The 26,170-nt window shown below is 36.8% G+C and overlaps 1 protein-coding gene across 5 annotated transcripts; it reads left to right on the top strand.

Annotated features, from left to right (window-relative positions):
* Window positions 1-2,805: 2,805 nt before the first annotated feature.
* On the top strand, window positions 2,806-20,632 carry LOC148870006 (uncharacterized). Of its 5 annotated transcripts, none has more exons than XM_088973457.1 (3): window positions 2,818-3,945; window positions 4,025-4,394; window positions 19,725-20,632. In XM_088973457.1, the coding sequence occupies exons 1-2, from the start codon at window positions 3,234-3,236 to the stop codon at window positions 4,387-4,389; spliced, it is 1,077 nt and encodes a 358-aa protein (XP_088829583.1). In that variant the 5' UTR covers window positions 2,818-3,233; the 3' UTR covers window positions 4,390-4,394; window positions 19,725-20,632. The 5 variants fall into 5 exon arrangements, with proteins under 5 accessions (XP_088829582.1, XP_088829583.1, XP_088829585.1 ...); XM_088973459.1 differs by lacking the exon at window positions 19,725-20,632 and adding an exon at window positions 13,833-13,880; XM_088973458.1 differs by lacking the exon at window positions 19,725-20,632 and adding an exon at window positions 11,509-11,968.
* The last annotated feature ends 5,538 nt before the right edge of the window (window positions 20,633-26,170 follow it).

Genomic DNA, 26,170 nt, shown 5'->3' on the forward strand with positions numbered 1-26,170 from the left:
TCCCTTTTCCCTGGCTGAATATGGGTTTCTCCTTAAGAGATTGACCAACATCCTATTTGCATTTGGAGATTTTATGGTTTTCAATAAGTGTCCACCTCCTCAAACTATCTTCTTGGATGCTTTTGGACGTTGACCCAATAAACCCTAACCACTTCCTAGAATTCAACCTCTACATTCGACTTGTCCTCACTATTTCCAGGACTTCCCAACTATGTTCAAATGCTCCATGTCACCACTCTTCATATTATCAATTGGATCAACCAACCTTGAAGAGCTCCCTACCTCCCAAGATCGGCTTCTATCAGGGTTTAGGGCAAATATGTGCCCACACCGTTCTAACAGCATTTTGCAACCTTGCATTGGGAATACCTCTCCATGAAATAAAGTATACAAGTATGGAGATATTCTCAATGTAAGGCAGTAAAGGCTGCTTGAATGGGCTTTGCCCTGATTGAAGCCGAACTCCTACCTCCCACTTTCATCCTTCTCCTGAATCTATCCCAAAATTCAATGACTTCCTAGAAGCTTCCTCACTTCTAATCCTTTGCTCTTCCATATACTCCTAAAAAATTGGTAGGATTCAATCATCTCTCCATTGATTCTCCACCTTCAGCCATGGTCCATGATTATATAGAGGGTGAGACGTAAAGAAAATATTAGAATTACCATGCATGGGAGGACCAAAATTGCATCTCTTGAAAGTTGAAACTATGTCCCATCCTCCTTTAAGAAAAATAAACTGTGAGGAGATTCTCATATCAATAACTAGCCCAAATAGTAGGGCTTATGAAGCAACTAAACTTCAACCAATGCTCTATATCCATGACCACCTTCTCCCTCTTGCCATTCGACCTCCCTCTTGCCATTCGACTAATAAACCAAAAATATGTTATCCTTCGATTATCAAAGTCACGTTGATATTGAACATCTAAGGTTGTGTTTGGTACCATTGTTATTTCATCATGAAACATTTGGGGTTGATCAATAGAAATGGTGTTAAAATGTGACTTCTCATGCCACATAATCAGAAAAGTTTTAGATTTATTAATAATTGCTGTTGTTATTTGAAACATCAAATTTGATATTTCAACTCTAAACAAAAATGATTGGTCCCTACATGTAGAGATGGCAATGGGGCTGGTATGAGGAGGGTTTTATAAATTCTAGACCCTACTCGCCTTTTTGAACCTCCCAACCTATACCTGCCCTAAATTCTTAGCGGGTAGGGGTGGGTAGGGTTCCAAACCCTCCCTACACATGAAAATGCAAAGCCACCTTACCCTTTCTGCATTCAAGGGTATGTAGGGGCGGGTTGGGTTTAGACCCCACATCTAATTTCCTATTATTTATTGTTATATGTAAACAACAAATTTATATTTATACTATATATAAAAGCGTGGATGTAGAGTGAAAGTTTTTTGGATTAAAATTACCCTCCATTTCTTTGTTTATGAAAGGGTAAAAAAGTCATTTTATTACAGTTTTAATGCCAACTTTAATGGCTACTAAAATGCCCATATTTGTTTATTTAGTCTATTTCTAATTGTAAGGGGTGAAAATGTAACTTCAATTATTACTTTCCACCTCATTTAATCTCCTCTCATTAAGTTTTATACTTAAGGTATCAATTCCTATTTTCTCTTATTAAATCATATATTTAAGTTATTTTTCATTAATAAATGCTACCAATTAGATCCATGTTAAAATTTTTAACAATATAAGTCCATATATTTTAAAATTGACTAAAAAAATAAAATCATTCTTTATCCAAGTGGTGGCTAAGCAATTTAACCATCCAAATCAAATTGATCAACCTATGAAGTCATAGTTAGGTAATAAAAATTTTAAAATAGAAACAAATATATAAAATTAGAAAAATGTAGAAAAATTAGACACATTTATAATATTTTTATTAATCAAATTAAAAAAATAAGTGTAATAAACAAAAATTATTTTTATTGATAATGAAAATGAAATACATAATTTAGAACCAATAAAAAATGAAATCATTTTACTGTTGGAAATCATATTTAATGTCATAAATAAATAATAAAAATTAATAAAACACAAAAATACATAAATTTTACAAAAAAGAAAAAATATTTAGGCACATGTATAATATCATATCAAACAAAAAGTAAGTGTCACATATAAGAGTTATTTTTACACATAGAAATACAAAAAAAAGTTATAGAAAAAATATAACACCCCTATAATTCTCAATTTACATTATTATTAAAAATATGAATATGATTGTAGATTTTTTTGACTCAAATACTCATTTTTTAATTTATTCCCTATTTAATTGTGATGTTCAAATTATAAATTGAGCAACTACATTTCTTTAATAAATGAATAAAAGAAAAAAAAAGGATACATAAAAAAGATAAAACATTACAAAAAGAAGAATCTAATCAAGCTCAAGCAAGTAGGTTTGTCAATAATATTTGAAACTTTACAAATCGATTTGGTTATCACATATTTGGTTGGGGTGATTATATAACCAGATTTATATTTTGCAATTTGCATCCAATTAACAATAAAAAATATAAAAATAAAAATAAAAAAATAAAAAATATATATTTATAAAATATTTTAAATACATTATTAGTATCAATATCATCATTTGGAATTACTACTTACTTTTAATAAATAAACAATAATTTTTTTCTCATTTATTTGATTAAAACATATAAAAAACTCGTAAACTATTAATCCATCTTTCTCGTCAATTACCCTTGCTGCTCAAGTCGGTATGAGTTGTAATGCGGTATATAAGTATATTCGAGTTCGACAGTTGAAATTATCCAATTATCCAATTGACCAGTTCGATTCGATTAATACGAAATCGGATACTAAGAATCCGTTTACACCCCATATGCCTGGATTATATCTGGCGCCCGGCGGCATAACATGGCGCCAAGGCCCCGTATAACTACAGCACCGTCAGCCCGTCATAGACAAAACGACGAAAAGACATGCTTTCGTTCGTTTTGAGCGAGAAGAGAGGAGCCTGATTTTGTGACTGGTCGATTAGAGGTTTAGAGCCGAGAGCAAACCCTAGAGTCCGACGAGATGGGAGCTCAGAAGCAGCCCTAGAAATCTAAAATGAGAACTGCCAGAATAACCCTAGAAAGGTAGGGTTTTCGTTCTTCATTTTGAAAAGAAATTCCTGAAATTATATATTCCGCAATACTTTGGTATTCCAAGAATCGTAGAATTTTTAGAGAAACATGTCTCTCAATTTGAAGAAAACCCCCACCATTACCGTTTTTAAGGATTCAGGAGAAGCTGAAGCTGATACTGTTTCTTCTGGAAACGGAGAGGGTAAATCGTCGTTTGTTTCAGACGGAGAAGCCGGCGTGCTTTCTTCCGGTAACCAAGCAGATCCGTCGTTGTCGGCTCCAGGAAAAGAAGTCACCTTGTCTGCCTCCGGTAAGCAAGCGGAACAGCCGTCGTCAGCCCCCGAAGAAGAAGCCACTGTATTGTCTTCCGGTAATGAGAAAGCGCCATCGCCGTTAGCTTCCGAAGGGGAAGCTACTGTGTCTTCTTCTGGCAACCAAATAGCTCCACCGTATTCAGGAGTAGGAGCTACTATGCCTTGTTCGGGTAACCAAACAGTTCCACCATCAACGGGCTCCGCAGGAGCTACTGTTATTTGTTCGGGTAACCAAAGAGCTCCACCTACGGGATCAAGAGAAGAAGGAACCCCTTTGTCTTCTGGCGGTGACCAAGCAGCTCCATCGATGGGTTCCCGGGAAGTTACATTATTTCCCTTTGGTAGCCAACCGATGCTCCCTTCTTCTGATTCAGGAGAAGTTATCGTTTTCTTTTCTGGTGACCCAACGGCTCCCCATTCGGCGGATTCGGGAGGGTTTGTTGTGTTTTCTCCTTCTAGTGATCAAACGGCTCCACCAAGGAGAAAGCGACTCCCAGGAACGCCAGGTAACATTGGACATATATAACCACCGAAATTTAGAAAGGGATAACATTGTACACTTTCTTAATTTTGCTTTGGTTTCAGACCCAGATGCAGAGGTGATAGCGTTATCGCCTGAAACGCTATCTTCGACTGACCAATTAGTGTGTGAGATCTGCAAGAAAGAGTTCTCACGCGAGCAGAACCTGCAACTTCACCGCCGCGGCCACGACCTTCCTTGGAAGCTTGGAGGGGGACCAAAGAAAGAGGTCCGGAAACAAGTCTTTGTTTGCCCTGAGCCTTCATGTATTCATCATGATCCCTCAAGAGCTTTGGGTGATCTCACGGGAATAAAGAAACATTACCTTCGTAAACACTGCGAGAAAAAATTTAAATGTGAAAAGTGTTCAAAACCATTTGCAGTACGAACCGATTGGAAGACACATACAAAGAAGTGTAAAGCCGGATGATGGAGGTGTGATTGCGGAACTTTGTCATCTAGTTTTTTTTTTTTTTTTTTTTTTTTTGTCTAAATTCATTTGTTTTCTGTTTCTCTTTTTTAAGGTAGGGCTTTTGTGTCTTAACTGCCGACGTTTTTTAATGCTGTTTATACGTTCAAAGAACAAAGTCATGACTTTATAGATTCAATCTACTTGTCAGTGTCATCTTTCCAAAGTATTGCGGTACGAAGTGAAATTTATAATGACATGATCGGAACTATTGTTTCAAAGTTTTGATTTTCTTTATTTTTGTTTTCCTTTTTGTTCTTCCTGTGTCTGGATTCTTTTCAAGAATATATTTCATAACAACCCATTTTGAAACCAAACACATCAGACAGACAATTAGGCATAGCATACATTAGAGTTCTTGAATTGTTTTTGCAATGAGAGACCCACTAAGTCATTGCCATAAGGCCCATACTATGATTCTGCACAATTCCAGTTTAAACCATTCAAAAGCTACCCTATGTAATTGGTCCACCAAATCTTGAATCTCACATACAATGCAAAAATTAAGTATTAGGTCACCTTCAATTACTTGAAGATGTTTGTATACGAGGAATTGTACAGCGTGATAAGAAGGGGGAAGGAGGTTTCTGGTTAAATGAGAAGATGGCTGGGAAGTTAGTAGAGACTATAAAGCCGTAGGGTGGAGTTTTAAAGCAAAGTGACAATGATGTGAGGCAGCTTGTATAGTAGTTAGGGTGAAGAGTTTCTTGACAATAAATCCGATTGAAATATGAGGAAGTAGAGAAGAGAGAAAGGAGAAGGAAGAAAGGAGGAAGGAAGAAAGGAAGAAGAAAAAGTTTGGAGCAATAGAATTGTGTGGGCGGTGCCAACTTTTATTATATTATATAGGGCAACAGAAATAAGAAGGGAAAAGACCCTTGTGCCCCTGCTGTAAGTGAGTACAATAACAGAAATAACAAAAATAAAAAAAGCTTTAACTAGCCAAACGAACCCTAACACAAATAACTGAATTATTTTAACACTCCCCTCAAGTTGGAGCATAGATGTCAATCATGCCCAACTTGTCACACAGATCATTGTGCCACACATGATGAAGACCTTTGGTGAATATATCTGCAAGTTGTTATTCTGAGTTGACATATGGAGTACACACTTTTCCATTTACAAGTTTTTCTCTAATAAAATGCTTGTCCACTTCAATGTGTTTCGTCCTATCATGCAGGACTGCATTAGCAGCAATATTGATGGCAGTTTTATTGTCACAGTAGAGTGACATAGGATTGCTCACTGGAAAACCATGTTCATCTAACAGATTTCTTATCCACATGATTTTAGCAACCCCATGAGACATTGCTCTATATTCTGCTTCAGCATTAGATCTAGCCACCACACTTTGTTTTTTACTTCTCCATGTGACCAGTTTTCCTCATACAAAGGCACAATACCTACTGGTAGACTTTCGATCATCGACTGCTCCTGCCCAATCAACATCAGCATATATTTCCACTTTTAAGTGACCATGTTTTTGGAACAACAAACCAACTTTGGGAAACTTCTTGAGGTATCTAAAGATCCTCTCTGCAACTTCAAAGTGAGTTGTCTTAGGATTGTGCATGAACTGACTAAGGACACCCACTGCATAAGCAATATCAGGCTTGGTCATAGACAAATACAAGAGTTTTCCTACGAGTTTGTGGAACTTCTTCACATCTTTCAAAAACTCTCCCTGACTATCTCCCAGCTAGTGCTTGGATTCAATTGGTGAGTCAATTGGTTTTTCCCTCAACTTGCTTGTATCTTCTAGTAGATCTAGTACATATTTCCTTTGGGAAATAAAGATGCCCTTGTGAGAGCGGGCAACTTCAATTCCAAGGAAATAACGTAAGGGGCCTAGATCTTTCACCTCAAATTGAGTGGCTAAGAATTTTTTTAGCCTCCGTATTTCAGCCTCCCAATCTCCTATGATCACTATGTCATTCACATACACAATAAGAGCTGCAATTTCCCCTTCACCTCTTTTCACAGATAGAGTGTGATTTGACTGGCATTGTTTGAACCCCATCTGTTGAACTGTTAAATGGAACTTACTAAACCAAGTCCGAGGTGATTGTTTCAACCCATATAAAGATTTTTTTAACCTACACACCTTTTGTTCACTACCTTTGGCACAGAAACCTGGAGGTTGGGTCATGTACACTTCTTCTTCCAAGTCACCATTCAAGAAAGCATTTTTGATGTCCAATTGGTGAAATTCTCAGCCAAGATTTGTTGCCAATGAAAGAAGGATCCTGATAGAGTTCATCTTAGCTACTAGAGCAAAAGTCTCTGCATAGTCCACTCCATATACCTGTGTAAAAGCTCTTGCTACCAGTCTAGCCTTGTACCTTTCAACAGTTCCATCAGCCTTGTGTTTCATTGTGAACACCCACTTGCAACTCATTGGTTCCTTCCCTTCAGGAAGGTCCAGCAACTCCCAAGTGCTACTTTTGTGTAATGCATCAAATTCTTCCTACATTGCATCTGTCCATTCAGGTTTAGATAAATCTTCTGCCACATTCTTAGGAACGGGGACACTGTCCACAGAAGAGAGGAATGCATAGAATGAAGGTGAAACGTGATCATAGGACACAAAATTAGAGATAGGATGATTAGTGGTACAAGATCTAACACCCTTTCTGTTAGCAATAGGAATATCAAGATCATTGATGACAGGTGAATCAACATTGAGAGGAACATGCATATCAATAGGAGCAAGTGTACTTGGCTGATAAGACGGATCTGCCTTTGATGAATCCGATGATGTTGGTTGCATAGTGTTAGGTTCCACGACTCTTGAACTCTGCTGGCTTTTATGGCGACGATGAAAAACCCAGAATGGAGGAGGATCGGGTAAAGGAGGTAGTTGAGTTTGAGCCGCCTGTTTCTCCTCAACCTTACTCTCCCCCTGAGGAGAAACCGAGAAGAAAGGTTGATTCTCAAAGAATGATACATCAATGGAGACATAGTACTTGCGAGAGGTAGGATCATATCTGCGATACCCCTTTTGAGATAAAGGGTAACCAATGAAAACACAAGGAATAGCCCGAGGATCAAGCTTACCTCGAGTACGGGACAAGTTATGGACAAAGCAATGACACCCAAAAACACGCATCAGAATGGTAGACAACGGAGCTGTGGGAAACAGAAGCTTATGTGGGGCCTTATACTCTAGTAATTGAGATGGCATATGATTGATGATGTATGCAGCACACAAAACTGCATCCATCCAAAAACGTTTTGGCACACTCATATGAATTAATAAGCCATGAGCTACTTTGAGAAGGTGACAGTTCTTTTGTTCGACAACACCATTTTGTTGGGGTGTCCTGGCACAAGAGCTTCGCTGAAATGACCCACTTGAAGCAAAAAACTCCATGAGATCACTATGGAAGTATTCTTTCGCATTGTCCGACTAGAAGATATGGATTTCAGTTTGGAACTGAGTAAACACCATGCGTTGAAAGTTTTTTACAAATTTGGCACTTCATCTCGAGATCGCATAGGGTAAACCCAAGTGTATATAGAGTAATCGTCAATCAAGGTAATGAAGTACTTATATCTTGCCTCAATGGGTAGAGTAACAGGGCCCAAACATCAGAATAAACAATATGAAATGGAAATTCAGATATGTTATTTCTCAAAGGTAAAGAACTTTTACAATGTTTATTCAAATGACATGTCTGACACTGTAACTGACTCATTGACAAGGACTCAAACAACTTTGGGAACATAACTTTTAATGACTCAAAAGAAAGATGACCTAGACGACTATGCCATAAATAGGCTTGACTCTCACTTGACAAACTCATGAACTCTGTAGCCACAAGACCAGCTTTATTCTCCAACACGTAGAGACCATCCACCATGCTTCCTCTACCAATCGTCTTCCTCGAGGCTAAATCCTGAAACACACATGAAGATGGAAAAAAATGACTGAACAGTTCAAGGAGTGAGTTGTACTACTAATGGACAACAAATTTTTAGGTAATTTCGGAACATGCAATACATTAGAAAGTGTAAGGCTGAGTGTGAGAAGTATGGTACCTTGGCCAGCTATTGTAGAGAAAGAACCATCAGCTAGTCTCACCTTATCTCTCTCAGAGAGAAGGTTATATGTCTGAAATAAATTTGACTTATCAGCCATGCGGTTTGAGGCTCTGGAGTCAATAACCCAAGGAGAATCAGTGGTATGAGATGACACATGGAAGGCAGTGGCAGCGTTACCTGATGTAGACGTGAAAGAGGTAGAGGGAGTAGGACCAGAATCCATCTGGCGGAGAGTCCTACCATACGATTCCAAATGGTTACGAAAGGAGTTGATAATTTTTTCCTTAAGGTCAAAACTAGGATGCCTCTCTTGAGTTGCCAATGGACTAGTCTCTGTCGACGCCATATTAGCCGAGTTATACTTTTTTCTGATTTTGCTTTCTTGGTTTCTTGCCCTGATTAGGTGTTGACTTCCTACCCAAATTCTGTGCCCATTTAGGTTTTCTATGGAGATCCCAACATGTATCTCTCGTGTGTCGTGTCTTCTGGTAGTGAGTGCACCAAAGTTTACTCTTATCATCTGTTCTTTTCTGAGAGTCACTTTTCTTAAAAGCACCTCCCACATTTGTATCTAAATTTCCCCAGACAACTAGGGCAACTGACTCCCCCTCTACACAATTCATCACAATTCTTTTACTCTCTTCTGACTGTACTAAGGCATACACCTCCTGAACTGATGGCAAGTCTTTACCACCCAAGATCTGCACCCTGATGGACTCATATGAAGGATTCAGCCCTAGGAGGAAGGAAAAGACCCGTTGCTGAGATACAAGTGACTTATACGCCTTTGCATCTTCATCACACTTCCAATTCACATTCTGGTAGTGATCAAGTTCTTTCCATATCGATGTCAAATCAGAATAGTACATCGAGAGACTCCTTTCCCCTTCCTTGCAAGTAAAGGATTCAGTTTGTAGTTGATATATTTTGGCATAGTGTCTCTGCTCTGAATAGGTGGACTTTGCTTGTTCCCATATCTCACAAGCAGTTTCAGCCCACATAAAAGTTTTCCTATTGGTAATGTCAGGTTGAAAAAGTTGTTTCAAGCATTTGAAACTTGCACAAAGTTGTTGCAAGTATTCATGGCATGTCAAGCAACGGATGGGACGCTGGTTGTCTTCATAGAGCTACTCTGCCTACTCCTTGAAAGGCCATTCATGAGATTCTTCCTGGTTTCCTCAATCATGTCAGGTATGGTTTAGCTTTGGGTCAGGAAGTTAGGTTTTGGGAGGATGTATGGATTGGGGATCTCCCTTTGGGGGAGAGCTTTCCTTCACGTTTTTGCTCTTTCCAATCTTAAGTGTAAACCTGTGTCTGAGTTTTTGGGCCAACATTCTTTCAGGGTTGAACTGGAACTTTGGTTTTAACAGAAAGCCAGAAACCTTACAGAATCTGAAATTCCTAGTGTGTTTAAGCTTTTAGGCTTTCTAAATTTAGTGGTTTTGGGAGAAGGTGGCTTGGATTGTAGGGTTTGGGGCCTCCAGGGTTGAACTGGAACTTTGGTTTTAACAGAAAGTCAAACCTTACAGAATTGGAAATCCCTATTGTGTCCGAGCTTCTAGGCTTGCTAAATTTAGTGGTTTTGGGAGAAGGTGGCTTGGGTTCTAGGGTTTGGGGCCTTAATCTTGATGCTTTGTTCTCATGTATGCAACGTTGAAACTTGCAAGTATCTATATGGTAAGCCCCGCATCAGGTGTATTGTATCATATTTTCGGGGGCCTTTTTTTTTTTGATAAATGAATGAATTTTATTAAGCACCAAAGATAAGGAGTACAAGCATCCCAAGGAGAGACATGAGATGCGACCTCTCCAGAAAAGTTAGATACAGCTTTCCAGACTTGCTAGAACAAAGTTACAAACTAGCCCAAAAAATGCCTTCCCTAGATACCCCTTGCTTGGCCAAGGAATCAGCCATGGTATTTGCTGACTTGCTTACCCATTTCACATCAACTCTCATATTGCTGGTTATCCACTTCACTTTTTTGAGGTCTCTATAGCCCCAAATGGCGGTATTCGGGTTTGACAGCCATCCTGCTACCACTTGAGAATCTCCTTCAACTAAAAGACGTTCCACCCCAAGTTGGTTGGTAAGCTGGATCCCTTGAACAACAGCTAGTAACTCAGTTCTTGTAGAGTCTTCCACTCCCATCGGTCTTGAGAACAAGGAAATAATGTTGCTGTCCTTATTCCTTAGCACACCCTCTAGATCCAAAGGCCCAGGGTTACCTTGGTTGCTCCTATCAAAGTTCAATTTAATGACACCTTCTGGAGGAGGTTCCCACTTCTAGCCAATTCCTCCAAAGATCATCGAAGGAGAATTCAACAAACAAGGCCAATGTCTTCATCCAATGAATTACTCTAGTTAAGATACAGTCCTTCACTTCAACAAAACTGCTTTCCTTCTCTGGGAAAGTTCTAGCATTCCTTTCCACCCAAACAGTACAGTCCATAATATAGCTGCCCTAATATATTTCCACATGATTTTATCTCTTTTCGTGTGCCACCCTAAAGTAGATGGATTAAACAACATACTTACATTAGGCGGTGGGTTCCACCTACATCCAAATAAATTAAAGCTCCAATTCCATAAGGCTGCAACGAAGGAGCAAAAATCAGTAGATGATAACAGCCTTAAAACTGAAATTTGAAAAAAAAAACTAAAAAATAAAAGGCACATGGTTCAAAGTGCCGATACAACTCTCCCGATACAAAGAGGTGTATTGATACATTGAACCATGCTTGTAAGTCTTTCTTTAATCCCTTGGTAGCCACCTCCCCTTCTCCTTCTTTCCTGGTCAAGGAAGTTTGGTGTTTTCCTATCCCCTAAAAAATCATTGTTTTCTGTTGGGAAGTGTTTTGTGGTTGTGATACCTTTGACTTGCTTCAAAGAAAAAAAACCAAACTGGTGTTTAAACACCCCCCCAGCTGGTGCTTCTTTTGTAAGTTAAATGGTGAGACTGCTTTTTATCTCTTAATCTCCTGCCCTTTTGTTAGCTTTATTTGGAATTGGTTTCCTTCTCTTTTTGGTTGCAGATGGTCTTCTCCTGGCAATTTGGAAGGATTGTTAATCCCTATTGTTTTCAGCTGTACTAAAAGGAGGGACAGGATTTTGGGGAGATGTATTAGAGCAGTGGTGCTTTGGATAGTTTGGGTGGAAAGGAACTCAAGAATTTTTGAAGATAAGGAAAGAAGTAAGGAAACTCTGGTAGAAGTCATAACTCTAAGAGTGGCACATTTGGCTAAAAGTCTGAAACTTTTCACAGATTTTAAAGTTGAGGACTTCTTCAGGTCTTGGGGTGTAATTTCCGCCTCATCATCCAGAAAACAGAAAATAATAATGGTCACCCCCAAATTATGGCTGGAAGAAACTGAATTTTGGTGGAAGTTGTGTTGGCAATCTGACCAGGTTGTCTAGATCAGCCTTGATAATCAATCTGCTTAGAACTTTGGCAACAAAAGTAAACAGGAATGGAGAAATAAAATCTTCCTTTCTTAATCCTCTTTTTACTGGGAAGAAATCCCTAGCTATTCCATTTATCAGAATTGAGAAATGTATCGAGCTAATGCACCCTTTAATCAACTTTCTCCATCTCTCTCTCAAGCCAAAATTTTCCAAAAGAAGAAGGAATGACCAGCCCACCATATCATAGGCTTTTTCCAAATCTAACTTGCAAATTAGACCTCTCCCTCCCTGTTTCTGTTCTTTTAGCTACAAACTTATTTGCCTCTAGGATTTGGTCTATAATTTGTCTCCCTTAAACTAAGGCTCCTTGGTTCTGAGAGATCACTGAAGGCAAAATTGTTTTCAACTTGCCTGCCAAGACTTCAACAATGATCTTATAAAGGCTTCCTATAAGACTTGTAGGCCTGTAGTCTTTTGGAGTTCCAACATCTTTCCTATAGACTTGTAGAAAATCCGTCAGGAGTGGGAGCTTTGGATCTTTTCATTGAGAGAATTGCATTATGAAACTCTTCCACAGTGAAGTTCCTTCCTAAGAGGGCTGCTTGTGTTTCAAGCACTCTATTCCAATCCAAATCCCCCAAATCAAGGTGCCTATTTCCCATGGTGGCAAAGATTGACTTAAAATGGTTCACAAAGTTCTTAACAATTTCCTCCTCCCTATTTATCTCCCGACCTTCTATCTCTTTGCTAGAGATTGGATATTTCTTTCTTTCATTTACCAATGAGTGGAAGAACTTTGTATGCCATCTCCTTTCAGCAGCCATTGCATCTTGATTTTTGTCTCGAAGCGATTTCTTCCTTCCATAAGATCCCTTCTAATTCCATTTCTAGGCTCCACTTTTCCGTTCTTTCCTCCACACTAGTCTCTCTTGTAGCCTCCTTCTATTCTAGCTCCTCTATCCTTTTAGCAGTTCTCTCTTTTGAATCTTCTAACCTCCCAAATTCTTCTTTATTCCATTATTTGGTCATTCTTTCAATCTCTTTAGTTTCCTAGTAAATCTCCCCCCTTATTCCTCACATTGATTCTACTCTCCTCCCACTAACCTTTTATTTGTTCAATGAACTTTAGGATTTCCTTTAACCATTTACACCTTGATTTTTGTCTCCAACAAATTTTCTCCCTTCTTAGTAACAATTCCATTTCTACCTTCAATTCCAATATTTTTTCCCTTCCTCCTCCAAACCCCTGCCATCCTTTGCTTCTTTCTTGTCCAACATTTCTATTTGATTCAACAGATTCAATTTATTTTCCTCAACTGAACAGAAAATTTGGTGATTCCACTCCTTCAGTTTTCCCTTAATCTCTTTTGGTTTTTGTATAAACTGAAAGCCTTCCCACCCCTCCAATGGGTACCCTTTTCACCAATCCTCAATATTTTTCTTGAAGGAAGGTTGTGGTCTACATATTCTCAACTTTAAAGGGAGTAGGCCCAAAAGAAATCTTATCCGATTGCAACATTAGAGGCCAATGATCAAAGATAGGCCTAGCCAATGTCTTCACCATCACAGACTCAAAATACTTTTCCCACCGTGGGTGACTAGGAATCTGTCCAGTCTAGAGCGAACTGCATTTTCTTGCATGGACCATGTAAATTGTGCATTTAAGGAAGATTTCTTAACATACAATTTGAAATAAAATTATTGAAGGCCTTCATGCTTTTGGAAACTCCAGAAGTTCTAGTATTGTTTTCAACAAAAAACAGGTGACCATAGTTTTCAAGGTGCCAAGGCGAGGCTAGGTGACCATGGGGCACCCAGGCAGGCACCTAGCCCTCACCTAGGTGATGGAATTTAAAAATAAGGCTTGCCGATGGATTTCTACCCCTTTTGAACTAGTTTTTTTTTGTTGGTTTTATGTATTCTGCACTTACTTTTGTGCTTGTATTTCTTGCAGTGTTGCTTCAAGTAGGCAAAACAATATATTAGAGTTGCAACTTACAAGTTAGACATTGGAACTTGAAAGAACTGAAGGGGGCGGATCCCCTATTTTAGATCAACAATACATAGGGAACAAATACTAAAATAAAGAAGAAAATGAAAAAGAAAGTAGGGGACTGAGCCCCTGTTCTAGACCCAGAAAAGCTGGTGAAAAAATATTAAAATGAAAGAAGAAATATGAAGAAGAAGAAAAGAAGGCCCCTGTTTCTGAAACCAATGATGAGAACAAAAAAAGCTGAAAAATGCAAGAAATTAAGAACAAAAGAAAGGGGGGGGGGTGCCCCTGTTCTAGACCCAGAAAATCTGGTGAAAAAAAATACTAAAATAAAAGAAGAATATGAAGAATAAAATAAGGGGCGGAGCCCCTGTTTCAGACACCAATAATGAGAAAAAAAAGCTGAAAACATGCAGGAAATTTAAGAACAAAAGGAGGCGGAGCCCCTGTTTTAGTCCAATAAAATGATTCAAAAAACTTGGGGAAAAGATACAAAAAGGAAGAGGAGAAAAATGCGGCGTAACCACTGTTTTAAACCAGGAAACAGAGAACAAAACTAAGAAGAAGAAGAAGAATTGTCAAAGTAAAACCCTCGAAGATTAATTTTGTATTTAAACCAGGAAACAGAGAACAAAACTAAGAAGAAGAAGAAGAATTGTCAAAGTAAAACCCTCGAAGATTAATTTTGTATTTACTTTCCTCAAAACAAAAGCATGATAACATGCAATAGGTTCTATTACTAAAACAACCAATAAAATATTATATATTTTATTTTTCTTAATAAATATTGATATAGTAAATATTTACTTCAGCCCCCTAAGCATGCGCCTAACATAGTTGTTGGCGTTTGGGCGAGGCGTTCTTTGAAAAGTGCCTAGTCACCTATGACATTAAAATCTCTCGCCAAACACACGTTCTACTACCGCCAAAGAGCTCCTTGTGCAACCCACTCCTTTTCTCTAAATTTCATTGTCACTGTAAAAAGAACCCACTGTTTTCTCCATCAACTCTACTTGACTCTCTTCCCATGTTGTAAGAATTCCATCTGGAGATCCCACAGTAGGGTAGAGCCCAATGCTCATTCCTCAAGCGCCAGATACTTCTCATCCAAACCTCATTAATAATCTCAATTTTTGTTTCATTAAGTAAAATGATAGATGACTTAAGTCTTTAAAAATAATTCTTTACAACTCTCGTCTTTCTTGCACTCCCCAAGCCTCTTACATTTCCCTAGGTGACTCCGACCATTTTTCCTTCTTCAAGCAAATGTTCTCATCGTTTTAAGACCTACAAGTAAGGATTTCTACTTCACACCATTTTTGGGGTTTTGTTGATTATTCTTTTTTATTCAGCTGAACCAATTGGATACCCATTGTATGTGGATTCCCCAAATCATTCTAAATCCCCTCTTTTTCTACCCCTTTTCTAATCCCAACATTCCCTGTCTCTTCCCTATCTCTGTCCTCTTCCCTCCCCCCTCTCGTCCCTTCCTCTGAATAGTCTAACATCAAAAGCTAAACTCCCTCCCCATACTCACCTAAACTCTCAATTTCACTTTGCGTTTTCCTAGACTGAAGCTTTTCCCAGCATAAGATGGCACTTGGTGTTTTTTAGATATCTTGACATTCTTTGTTACCTGCAAAAATGTTATCCTCGCAACACAAGGTGTAGTAAGAGAAGAACCCGGTGAGGGAATAGAAGTGCCTGATTTGATTGAATGCAAGTTTGGTGGTCTTTGTGGATGAAAGACTTGGGGTCAAATCCCCCATCTGAGTTGCGATTTCGTCTGAGAAAGGTTTTTTCACCACTTATTTGCTATGAAAAGATTCCACCGAAGCGTTTGTTACTAAACCATCTCTAACCCCAAGAGCTTTTCTTTGCTGTTTGACAAGGGAAAGCACCAGACCCACACTTTGGTTGACTGACCGCTGCTTCTCTCCTGTTCTCTTCATCTAGAGCTTCCGGAGAAGGTTGAATTGAACATGATCTTCCCTTTTACACTGGTTAGCATTGTACAATCTCGTTAAACCCCCTTCAAAATTGCTTCCCAAACCTGAATCACAGACGTGCATGAGACTTCCCTCTATTTCAAAACTGCTCACAAAATTTCATAGAGAAATTATATTCCTAGAGCAATTGTTTTGGCTTTCACAGATATCAATTGGTTCTAGGAGAATCTGTGAATAATTAAATCTGATCAGAAACCTTTATAGGCCAAATTGTACGCCTTAGATTGTTTCCATAAACATTTCTAAAGCTGCAAATTAACTTTCTTGAGTCATTCCTTTTAATTGTTCATCCCACCTAGCTCCTTAGGACTACTTGTCCGACATCAAGATATCAGAGAAATTAATTGGGTGTGACAGCTGATTGAGGTGTCTAATGAGTGGTTATAATTTGAAAGTTGACTTGCAGAACTCTTAAAGTTTGACAAGATAAACTATACATCTGAAATCCATGAGATAAATTTATACTGGTTTATGCTAATAAATCAGATCTGTCAATGTTGTCGATGTCTGTTCCACAAGAAACGGGTGTAGATTATACTGATAAAACATAGATGACAACATATATGATTCATTGCAATTAATTGCATCAACAAAGAATAAGAAACCATAATCTTTTTCCTTTCTAGTTTTGTTCAATTAACTCTAATTAGTTGTTTCTCACCTGAAAATAAAGTTCTTCAGAAGTGCAAAAACCTCCAATGGAGTTCTTTGAGTCCATGAATGTAAATCTGGTCTGGATCCCTAAGGAGAAAAACACTGTTGCAGACAGCCTTGCATAATCAGGGTTTTTTAGGGAAAGCTTGTATAGTGACTTCTGCTTGCTTCTATTATTCTTCCTCAGCTGCTTTAGCTTTCAGTACATTCACTCATGTACTTCCTGTTTTAAATCAATAAAAGTTATCTTCGCTCAAAAAAAAAAAAAAACTCAAATGGAGTTCACACCTGAAATTGCCTCGATCAAATAGATTAGGAACTTGATTGTTGGTGCACCATCTTTGTTGAGATCCTTGCTTATGTATGACTGGCAATTTCTTTTTCTTTAGATTGAAATTTCCTATGAAATTTTTTAATCTTTATCTCTTTAATTTTTGTCAGTTGGTCTCACTAATTTTCGTGTCATTCAAAGAGGAGACTTCCCCCACTATTTATAGACTAACATTAAGCCATTGATGATTGAACCAAATCACCAATTGGAGTAGGACTAGGAATTTTCCCAATCTTAATCCAATTTTAAAAGAGAGATTAAACATCAAATCCGAATTTCCAAACGGAAAGAGGTCATTCAGATTGTGTGGGATTCGAATGGTTCCCAAATCGAATGGCAAAATCACTTGTTTCAAAACCAGGTAGTAACCTTGCAAAGCTGTATGGTTGTTTGGATAGCCATACGGTCGTTTATACAATTGTATAAACAATAGAGTTGTCAGTTTGATCTGGTGATATTTGACAAGTATAAATGTCTAGTTAAGTACTTGTAAAATAATCCTTCCACCACTGACACATAGCGTTGTTGCCTCCAAGAAAGGACTTATTTCCATTTGGGCAACATGCCTGTCTTTTGCTCAAATGAATCAGTAAATCACAAAATTTTGCAAAACAAGATAAACAAGTTAACTTCATCAATCTTTTGCCGTTAGGGTTTTACATTCATCCAAGAAAGACACTCCTATCCTAACGTATTCACTGTAATTATTGGAGTGGTGGATCACGTACAATAATTATTTATCTTCATTATTTCTTTGTATGCACCAACACATCCAAGTATATCTAAGAATTGAGATTCATTAGTTGGTGATGTGTGCAAATAAGTCTAGAATAAGATGAAATAATATTATCAAATCTAAAGATCAGTAGCAACATTACAGGCTTCACCGGTCATAAAATCTAGATGTCATTTACATTCTGGTCCAGTTCAGTGTTTGTCCATGGTCCATACAAGCAACCGGTCATGCACTTTTGAGTGCATTGCACTGACAAGAGAGATATATTGTCCCTTCTCACAAGGTAGTACATGTATGACAACCTACTCAGACCAACTGTTCTAAGTGAGTAATTGGTTGACAATAAATGAGGTCTAGATATTGATCATGTCAGTGGAATTAACCAGTAACTGATCATATTCCTAAAATATAAATCAAGGACATACAAAAATCAATACCCATGACAAGTGATTGTACAAAAGAACTCCTTTTGTTCATAATAAAAAAAAATATACAACAATGTTGGTCTTTGAGGTCATGCTTTGTCCAGCAGAAACATTCTTGGTAAAGGAGAACATATGCGATCCCGAAGCATTTTAAGGGCTGAAAGCTTACAGCTGCAAGAAGAAAAGAGATTGAAACCATACCAAAAGTCCAAGTCCATCACCAAGGCCAAACCCATGACCATACCTTTACTCGTATCCAAATCCATGTCTTTTACTCATTCCCATTATCCAAACATCCATATTTCTATCCCATATCCATACCCAAAAAAATCCAAACCCATTAAATTGGAACATGAATTGGGTATTAATGCAAGTTCCATGAACCTTGGTGTTGGAGTTTCTTGAAATTAAAGAAAGCATATGGAAATGTATGGGGAGTTAAAGTTGCATTTTTTAGGAGAATTAATTTGAGGGTAGTAAATGAGATTTAATGCTAGTTTCTTTCCCTCGCAAGAAGGCTTGAGTAATATGTATAATAGAAAGAGGAAAGACGGGAGGTTAGGGATCCTCTCACTCGTACCTCCTCTTCTCTTTTTTCACACGTGGATATATATTTTTAAATTAAATCATTAAAAATATTATAAGTCAAAATTAAAACCCTAGTGGGTCTTCATTGTCTCACATAAATCCATATTTACTCTTTAATAAAACCATTCTTAAATCTCTCACATAAAATCCATATTTAGGTTGGTGAACGTTTGTAACATCTCATTTTTCATTAAATCACTCTTCTTTCTCTTAAATCTCTATTAATCCTTTTTTTTTTTTGGCTCTCTTTAATAAAGTAGGTGGGTTAGGTTAGGACTGACCTAAATATGAACCCTAGCTACCCAAACTAATGTCAAAACCCAAATTAGTACTCTTTCTCTCTCTTTTAATGTAGATTTGTTTCTTGGATTATTCTGATTCAACAAATTAAATCCCTCTTTTCCTCTTAAATCTTTATTAATTATTAGTCCCTTTTGGCTCTCTCTAATAAAGTAGGCGTGCAAATTAGATGGATTGGATTAGGTAAAGGGCCAACCTAAATATGAACCCTAGCTTGGACCTAAATTAATGTTGAAACCCAAATTTGTAGGTGAACGGATCTTCTTCTTATATAAAAGTCTAAAGAAACCATTGCTCCTTTCCATGGGTTGTTAAGTTCTTATTTTGTTTTATTAATTTAGTGGAAATTTGTTTCATGGATTATTTTTGTTAATATTGAGCCTTTTATTATCTTCGTCAGTTCAATTTTGAATTTTATTTTTTAAGTTGGTTATTGGTTTCATGCTAAGCACATCTTTTTGGCTTTATAGGGCTGCACAATGGGGGAGCAGCCCATCCCCCAAACCCTTAACCCCCAACCCCATGGGATTTGGTTCCAAGTCTTCCACTACAACTAGCTAGAGAACCTATCAACTGGGCCATCACCATTTGGTTCTCATGCTAAGTAGCTGGTTATGTACTTCTCATGACATATAAGCCATATAAAAAGGAATAAGTTTGAAGCTCAATAACCAAAGAAGAAAATAAAATTATTTTTTCTATTTTGTATGCAAAGAAATAGAAATATATAAAAACTTTGGTGAATCACTGTTATTTCCTTTTATTTTTCTCTTAAAAATACATTTTTAAACGGTAACACATGCATTGCAGGGGCCACCGCTAGTACAAATCCATAGCATAGTTTGCTTAAAAAGCTCAATAAATATAGCAGCAAGAATGTCACCATTTGAGATTGTAATGGAGCTCAAGCCAGACAACCTATTGATCTTGAAGCCATGCCTATAACTTCCAAGTTCAATTAGGAAGCTTAAGATTTCGCCAGAAACACAAACACCCATAATATATATATATATATATGAAGATGTTTGACAAAAGATTGCCTTTAAGGCAGATGCACATATATAGAAGGTTTATGAAGTTTAATGTATGGGACAAGGTGATGGTTCGCATAAAGCCTGAACAATTTCCAAAAGGGGTATTTCATATATATATATATATATATATGAAGATGTTTGACAAAAGATTGCCTTTAAGGCAGATGCACATATATAGAAGGTTTATGAAGTTTAATGTATGGGACAAGGTGATGGTTCGCATAAAGCCTGAACAATTTCCAAAAGGGGTATTTCAGAAATTACATTTCAGAAGGTCAGGGCCTTGATACTAACGAGGCTTGATTCAAAAGCCTATTGATTGGAATTGTTTGAGGACCTCCACATAAGCCATAATCCATATTTTCAATGTAGAAGATTTGACTTTTGAGCCCCTTCCATGGTCATCACCAGGAAGAAAATGAAGTTAGGCTACTTGCTGTGCAGAAGAGACCAGAAGCCACTGGTGATGTTTTTGATATCCAACTTATTTCTACAAGATCTGCAGGAATTCATAAATTCTTGGTTTAATGGCAAGGGAAACTAGTATTAGATTATGAGCGATATCAAGACATTTACTTGTCGTAGCCGACCAGGGTTGATGTCAAAACATTTGATTAGGGCTGTCAATGGATCGGGTTTTCCCAATCAACCTGAACCAACCGAATAAATTATAATAGTTCTGGTTTCATGATTTTGTCAGGATTAATAATTGGGTTGGTTCTGATTCTTGCCTGTCCTGAACTAATTTAAATACGGAATTGATTTATATATATATATATATATATAAACATTTTAATTTTTTTATAATTTTATCATATTTTATATTTGAAATGATAAATTTTATAGATAATAAATAAGATAATATTAGTAAAAAGTGTTTAATTTATTAATATATAAATAATTTAATATTTTCTATCATTTTTATTAAGGTTATATTGCAAAAGTTAAATTTTAAGTTATTATTTAAATAGACAATTGTAGTTTTTAGTGTAATCGGGTCTATCACGTCCAAGCCTGATGGAAATGTCATCCTATGAGGCATAAAGCCTTTATGGTTGCATGGCATGGGGCCTTATTCATCTGCAGTGCATAGGGCCTTAATTTCGATATGCCTGGGCCATTTGTGGCACTCTCCTTTCTTTTGGAATTATTGTCGAGTTGAATATTGTTTAAATTGTTATATCAGTATACAGGCCAAGCTAAGTTACTAAGTTAGAGTTTAGTGACCAAATTTTTAAAAGTTTTTAGTGCAAAAAATGAGAACTGGATTATTTGATTTTGGAGAATCAAAATTCAAATATGAGCATACCTGATGTGGAGACCATAAAGTGTAGCTCCCAGAGTGGTGCTCACACACAAAATTCAAACTCAAATCGCGAGGTCGATCTTGCAACTAGTTTGAGCCAATTTACATCTCGAACTTGCTTGCTAGGGGTGTTCACAAGAACTGATCAAATCAACCAAACTGATATGATCCAACCCGATCTGGTTCATTTTTTGAAACTTTTGGTTGGTCTTGATTTATAAATATAAACAACCCAACTGATTGGGTTGGTTTATATGAAAACCAAAACCAACCTGAATCAAACCAACTATGGCTAATAGAAGTATAATACTTCTGGTTTTGGTATAGAAACAATAAGGCTCCCTCCACTTTTAAGACTTTATATAATACTTTTTACAAATATAGACAATTGGACTCTACTTTAGTTATTACTTTTTTTTTACATTAGTCTTAAAGTTGAAGAGACTTATACAAAAATGGCAACTACCTTTGGGTTTGGGGTAATATAGATGCATCACTCAACTGCCTATATGACTTAGAAAAAGATGGTCCTTGACTCAAACACGCAATGAGTCAAACCAGCCAATAGCCATATACAAAATAGGAAAAGGAGATTGAAAATCAATAAATCACCTAGGATGACCAATTGACCATCCCCAAACCGGCCTAACCAAACCAAAAAATTGACCCAAACTGACCCTTCATGTTTGGGTTGGTTTTCCCTTATAATCGGTCGGTTTTAGGCTACTTGTTTATCATACCAATCGGGTTGGTTCGGTTGAGCAAAAAACCACAACCGACCTGCGAACTCCTCTATTGCTTGGATATGTGCACTTGTAGGGGTGCAAATGGATTGAATCATGATCTGAAGTCCGATCATATTTTGTTGGATTTGGATATTCTCATTTCGAATTTTTGGATTGGATCGGACAATCAGATTTGATTAAAAATTGGATCACCCCTATTCATCCGAAAGGATCTAGTATGATAATATATATGTTATTTATTTATTTATAAATATTTTATTTTTATTGCATTTTTACAACATTTTATATTATTTATTTTTTATAAAAAACATGTATATATGTGATGAAAATAGTTGAAAAATACTTTTATTTTTGTTTTTATTTATTTAAATTGTTATATATTTTTTTAATAATTTACTTTTTTTTAAAGTAAATCGGATTAGATCATATTTAGATATTCAACATCCTTATCAGATTTGAATCTGAATCAACCCTTATTTGAATATGATCTGATCCGTTTACATCCTTATGTAGCTGTTAACCACTTAATTTCTTTGATGTTTTTCAAAGGAAATACAATAGAGAACAAGAGAATAATATCTTCTCAAAGAGTAGGTTGAACTAGGGTTTTTGGGTAGCAAAAGAGTAGAGAACAAGGTGCAAGAAAGAGATACAATACTGTTATTTGATCTCTACTTCTAATATTCTTTATATGTAATCCAATTCTAATGTATTTAGGACTATCCAAATATGATTTGGTTAGGTCTTTATTGACATTAGCCAATGCACACGAAAACTTAAGTTGTCATATGACTAGTCTAACTAGCTAATGGGATAAGGCCTATTACTTAAGTGATTCATAAACATAACTATTTCAAGCCTTATTGAGATTGAATAATGTATGGTGGGACTTGGAAAGGTCTTATATTAGTCTACTTGGGTTCGACCCATGCTAAAAATCACATGGGCTGAATTCATCAAGTAAACCTAATGAAACCCTGAGCCAATTGAATTGGGCTTAGTATGGGATCAATACTTAGGTCTAAATGATCATTGGTTTCAACCACCCTACAAAGCCAAGGGATAATGAATTAACATAAGATAAAGTTCATCGTGTTTCAACCCTTCAATGGTCTTTTTTTTTTCTTAACCTCTAAACCTAAAATGATCAAACACTACTCACAGGGAAGAACCTTTTACCTGATTATTAAATGCAATGTCGCACCCTTTACTCAGATAGATCCTAAGATTAATATATTTTGCAAATTTTTTTTATAAAATAACCATAAATATAAATATATTTTGCAAGGTGATTTCAAAAACAAGTTGGAATCCGCTGTCGATAGTTTTAAGTTCCCACGAGAGAAAATGTTAACCATGATGTTTTCTTTATTGAGAAAGGGGTTAATCCTATCACAATGATCACCCACTCAGGTAGTATTTTGAAATGCTCCAATATATCCAAGTATTTGACCCTAGGAGGACCTCACTATTTGGCACATTAAAAGAAGTTTAGTCCAAAACCTAGTGTATCATCATTATCTAGTCGAAGGTTAAATGCAACTTTCTACTTTTGCCCATCTGTCTACAAGGTCCAAGGGCACAACTAAAAATTGGTCCATGTTTAGTTACAAACGTCCACTATACTTAGGGTCTAACCCCAGCAACTAAGATAAGTTGATCCACCATTTAGGTAGTATATCAATGTTAGTCTTGTTAGGATAAACCAATAAACTCTCTACATTTATCCAATGGATTAGAACTTTTTAAACTAACATAAGTCTCATAAATGTCCATTTTCAAGGGTAATTCATAAAAACACACCAATAACAAGTAATAATGTACAATTTTTATTAATTCATAAATCTTAGTACACATCAATCTGATTAGAGTTAAGGGTATACATTGTTTGACAACTCCTTGCACTTAAGTTCAATCAAGTACAAGTCGTAGTTCTATACTATTAACATGTTCCTTAAACACTTTTTATGTAACTGGATTATTCAATGGGTCAATTAAATTATCCACTTATTCCATCTTCTAAATCTGAATATCTTCTCACATAACTATCTCTTGTAGAATATGTTATTTCCTCTTGATGTGCTTAGACTTCGAGTGAGCTCTTAGCTCTTTGGTTTAAGTAATGGCTCCAACATTGTCACACAACAGTAGAATGGTGACATGCTAAAGGGTATAATTCTTAATTCTTAGATGAATTTCTTCATCCAAACTATTTCCTTAACAACCTCATTTGTAACAATGTATTCAACCTTAGTCGTAGAATTTGTTGTGGACCCCTATTTACTACTTCTCTAGTTGATAGCACAAAATCAAAACATAAAACTTTATCTATATGTATACTTTCTATCATTCGAATCTAATTGGAAATTGGCATATGTATACCCAATAATTTATAGTGAACTACCATTAAAGACAATATAGTCTTTTGTTCTTTGGTATTTTAGTATATTTTTCTATTCAATGTTCTTGTCTTGTGTTGGATTGATATCTACTTACGGCACTAACTGTCTGTACCATGTTGGGTTGAGTGCATAACATGACATACACGATGTTCCCTATAATAAAGTCATAGGGACTCTTTTTTTATGTCCTCTATCTCTTCAAAAATCTTAGGTGACATTCTCTTGGAGAAAGTGACTCTATGTTTAAAAAGGACAAATCCCTTATTGAAAACATTGAACATTTTGACAATCTTGTCAATGCAAATAAATTATGACAATTCAATTAATTGTTTCAATCCATTTCTATAGAGTTGAAGTGCCAAGATATATGATGTTTTTCCAAGATCTTTCATGGGGAACTACTTTAAAAGCTATACCTTCACTATAAACAACATTCATATATTAAGATAGTAAACATGAGTTTTAAACAATGTTATTACCAATATAAGCAATAAGATCGATGAAAATAATACCTCATATTACCAATAAGGATGAGAAGTAAAAATCATCCTGCAAGGCGAAGAAGCATCTATGGCCTGCCTTGCCGAGGCAACATAAGGCTAGATTCGCAAATCACCTTGTTGGATCACAATCTGCTCTATAAACTGAGGCAAAAGAGGGGGCATTTGTTACCCGCCTCACAAAGTAACATGAAGCCAAATTAGCAAGCCACCTCGCTAAGGCTGCTTCATAAGGCGAGACATCGCAATCCATCGCGTGAGGCATAAGAGCAGGTTCCGTCATCGAATCGTGAGACGTCTTGCAATAGTCACCTCACCAACCATCATACCATACATTGCGAGGAACTACCTCGCGAAAATATGCCTCACCTAAGCAAAATATGACCTGCATCACATAGTTGTGTCCATTTTGTGGAGGTTTTTTATTTATTTTTGATAATACCATTTTGTGGAAGTCATGCATGCATAGTGGAGAACAAGACAAACAAAAGAAGTGGGCACGATTAAGTACCATACTTGGGAGATCACATCTCCGCCCCACAACACATCCCTGCCATCTATTGGGAACATCTCCCGATGATGAATTCTCAAAGACACTCAACAACATACACATGTGAGAAAAGAAGTGGAAAAGGTACAAGAAAAGTATGACGAGGAGATCATAATCGACAAGTGTGAACCCTAAGGCTATATATGTTTGGTTTGAAGGAAAAGGTAAGAAAAGGAAGGGAAAAACGGGAAAATCAATACAAGTTTTGTAAAGGTCTCTCTACCTCTCCTTTCCTTTCCCTACATTTTCCTTCAAACCAAACACAGCCTAAGTACCAAATCTGGATAGAAAATCTCAGCATAACAAGTTTTGCAGAGTTATGGTTATGCACAAAAAGAGCTGGAACTGGAAGATCTGTGTAAAGAAAATAGCAAAGCAATAGGGATGGGGGCAAACTAGCAACAGAGGTAAGGAGTTCACCAACAAACATGGATTTCTAGAATATCCAGCCTATTTACGTAGTCTGGTTTCCTGATTATATAAATAGGAAACTAGACCATGCACTGGAGAGGGATCCTCTTCCCAGTTCCCACAAATCACAATTGTGTAAGCTTAATCCCTTTCATCCTGCCTTAACTTAAAGCTCTCAACTTTAGGACCAACAGACGACCATCCTCATCCGGTAGGCTTAAACCTAGAGAAATCTAATTCTAATGATTCCATTAGGCTCTATACAAAAGCTATTTTTTTTATTGGTTGTGCCTTGGAAATGCAAGAG

Source organism: Nelumbo lutea, chromosome 2 (genome assembly GCF_056320005.1).
Source record: "Nelumbo lutea isolate HS-2025 chromosome 2, American lotus-T2T, whole genome shotgun sequence".
Taxonomy (NCBI): Eukaryota; Viridiplantae; Streptophyta; class Magnoliopsida; order Proteales; family Nelumbonaceae; genus Nelumbo; species Nelumbo lutea.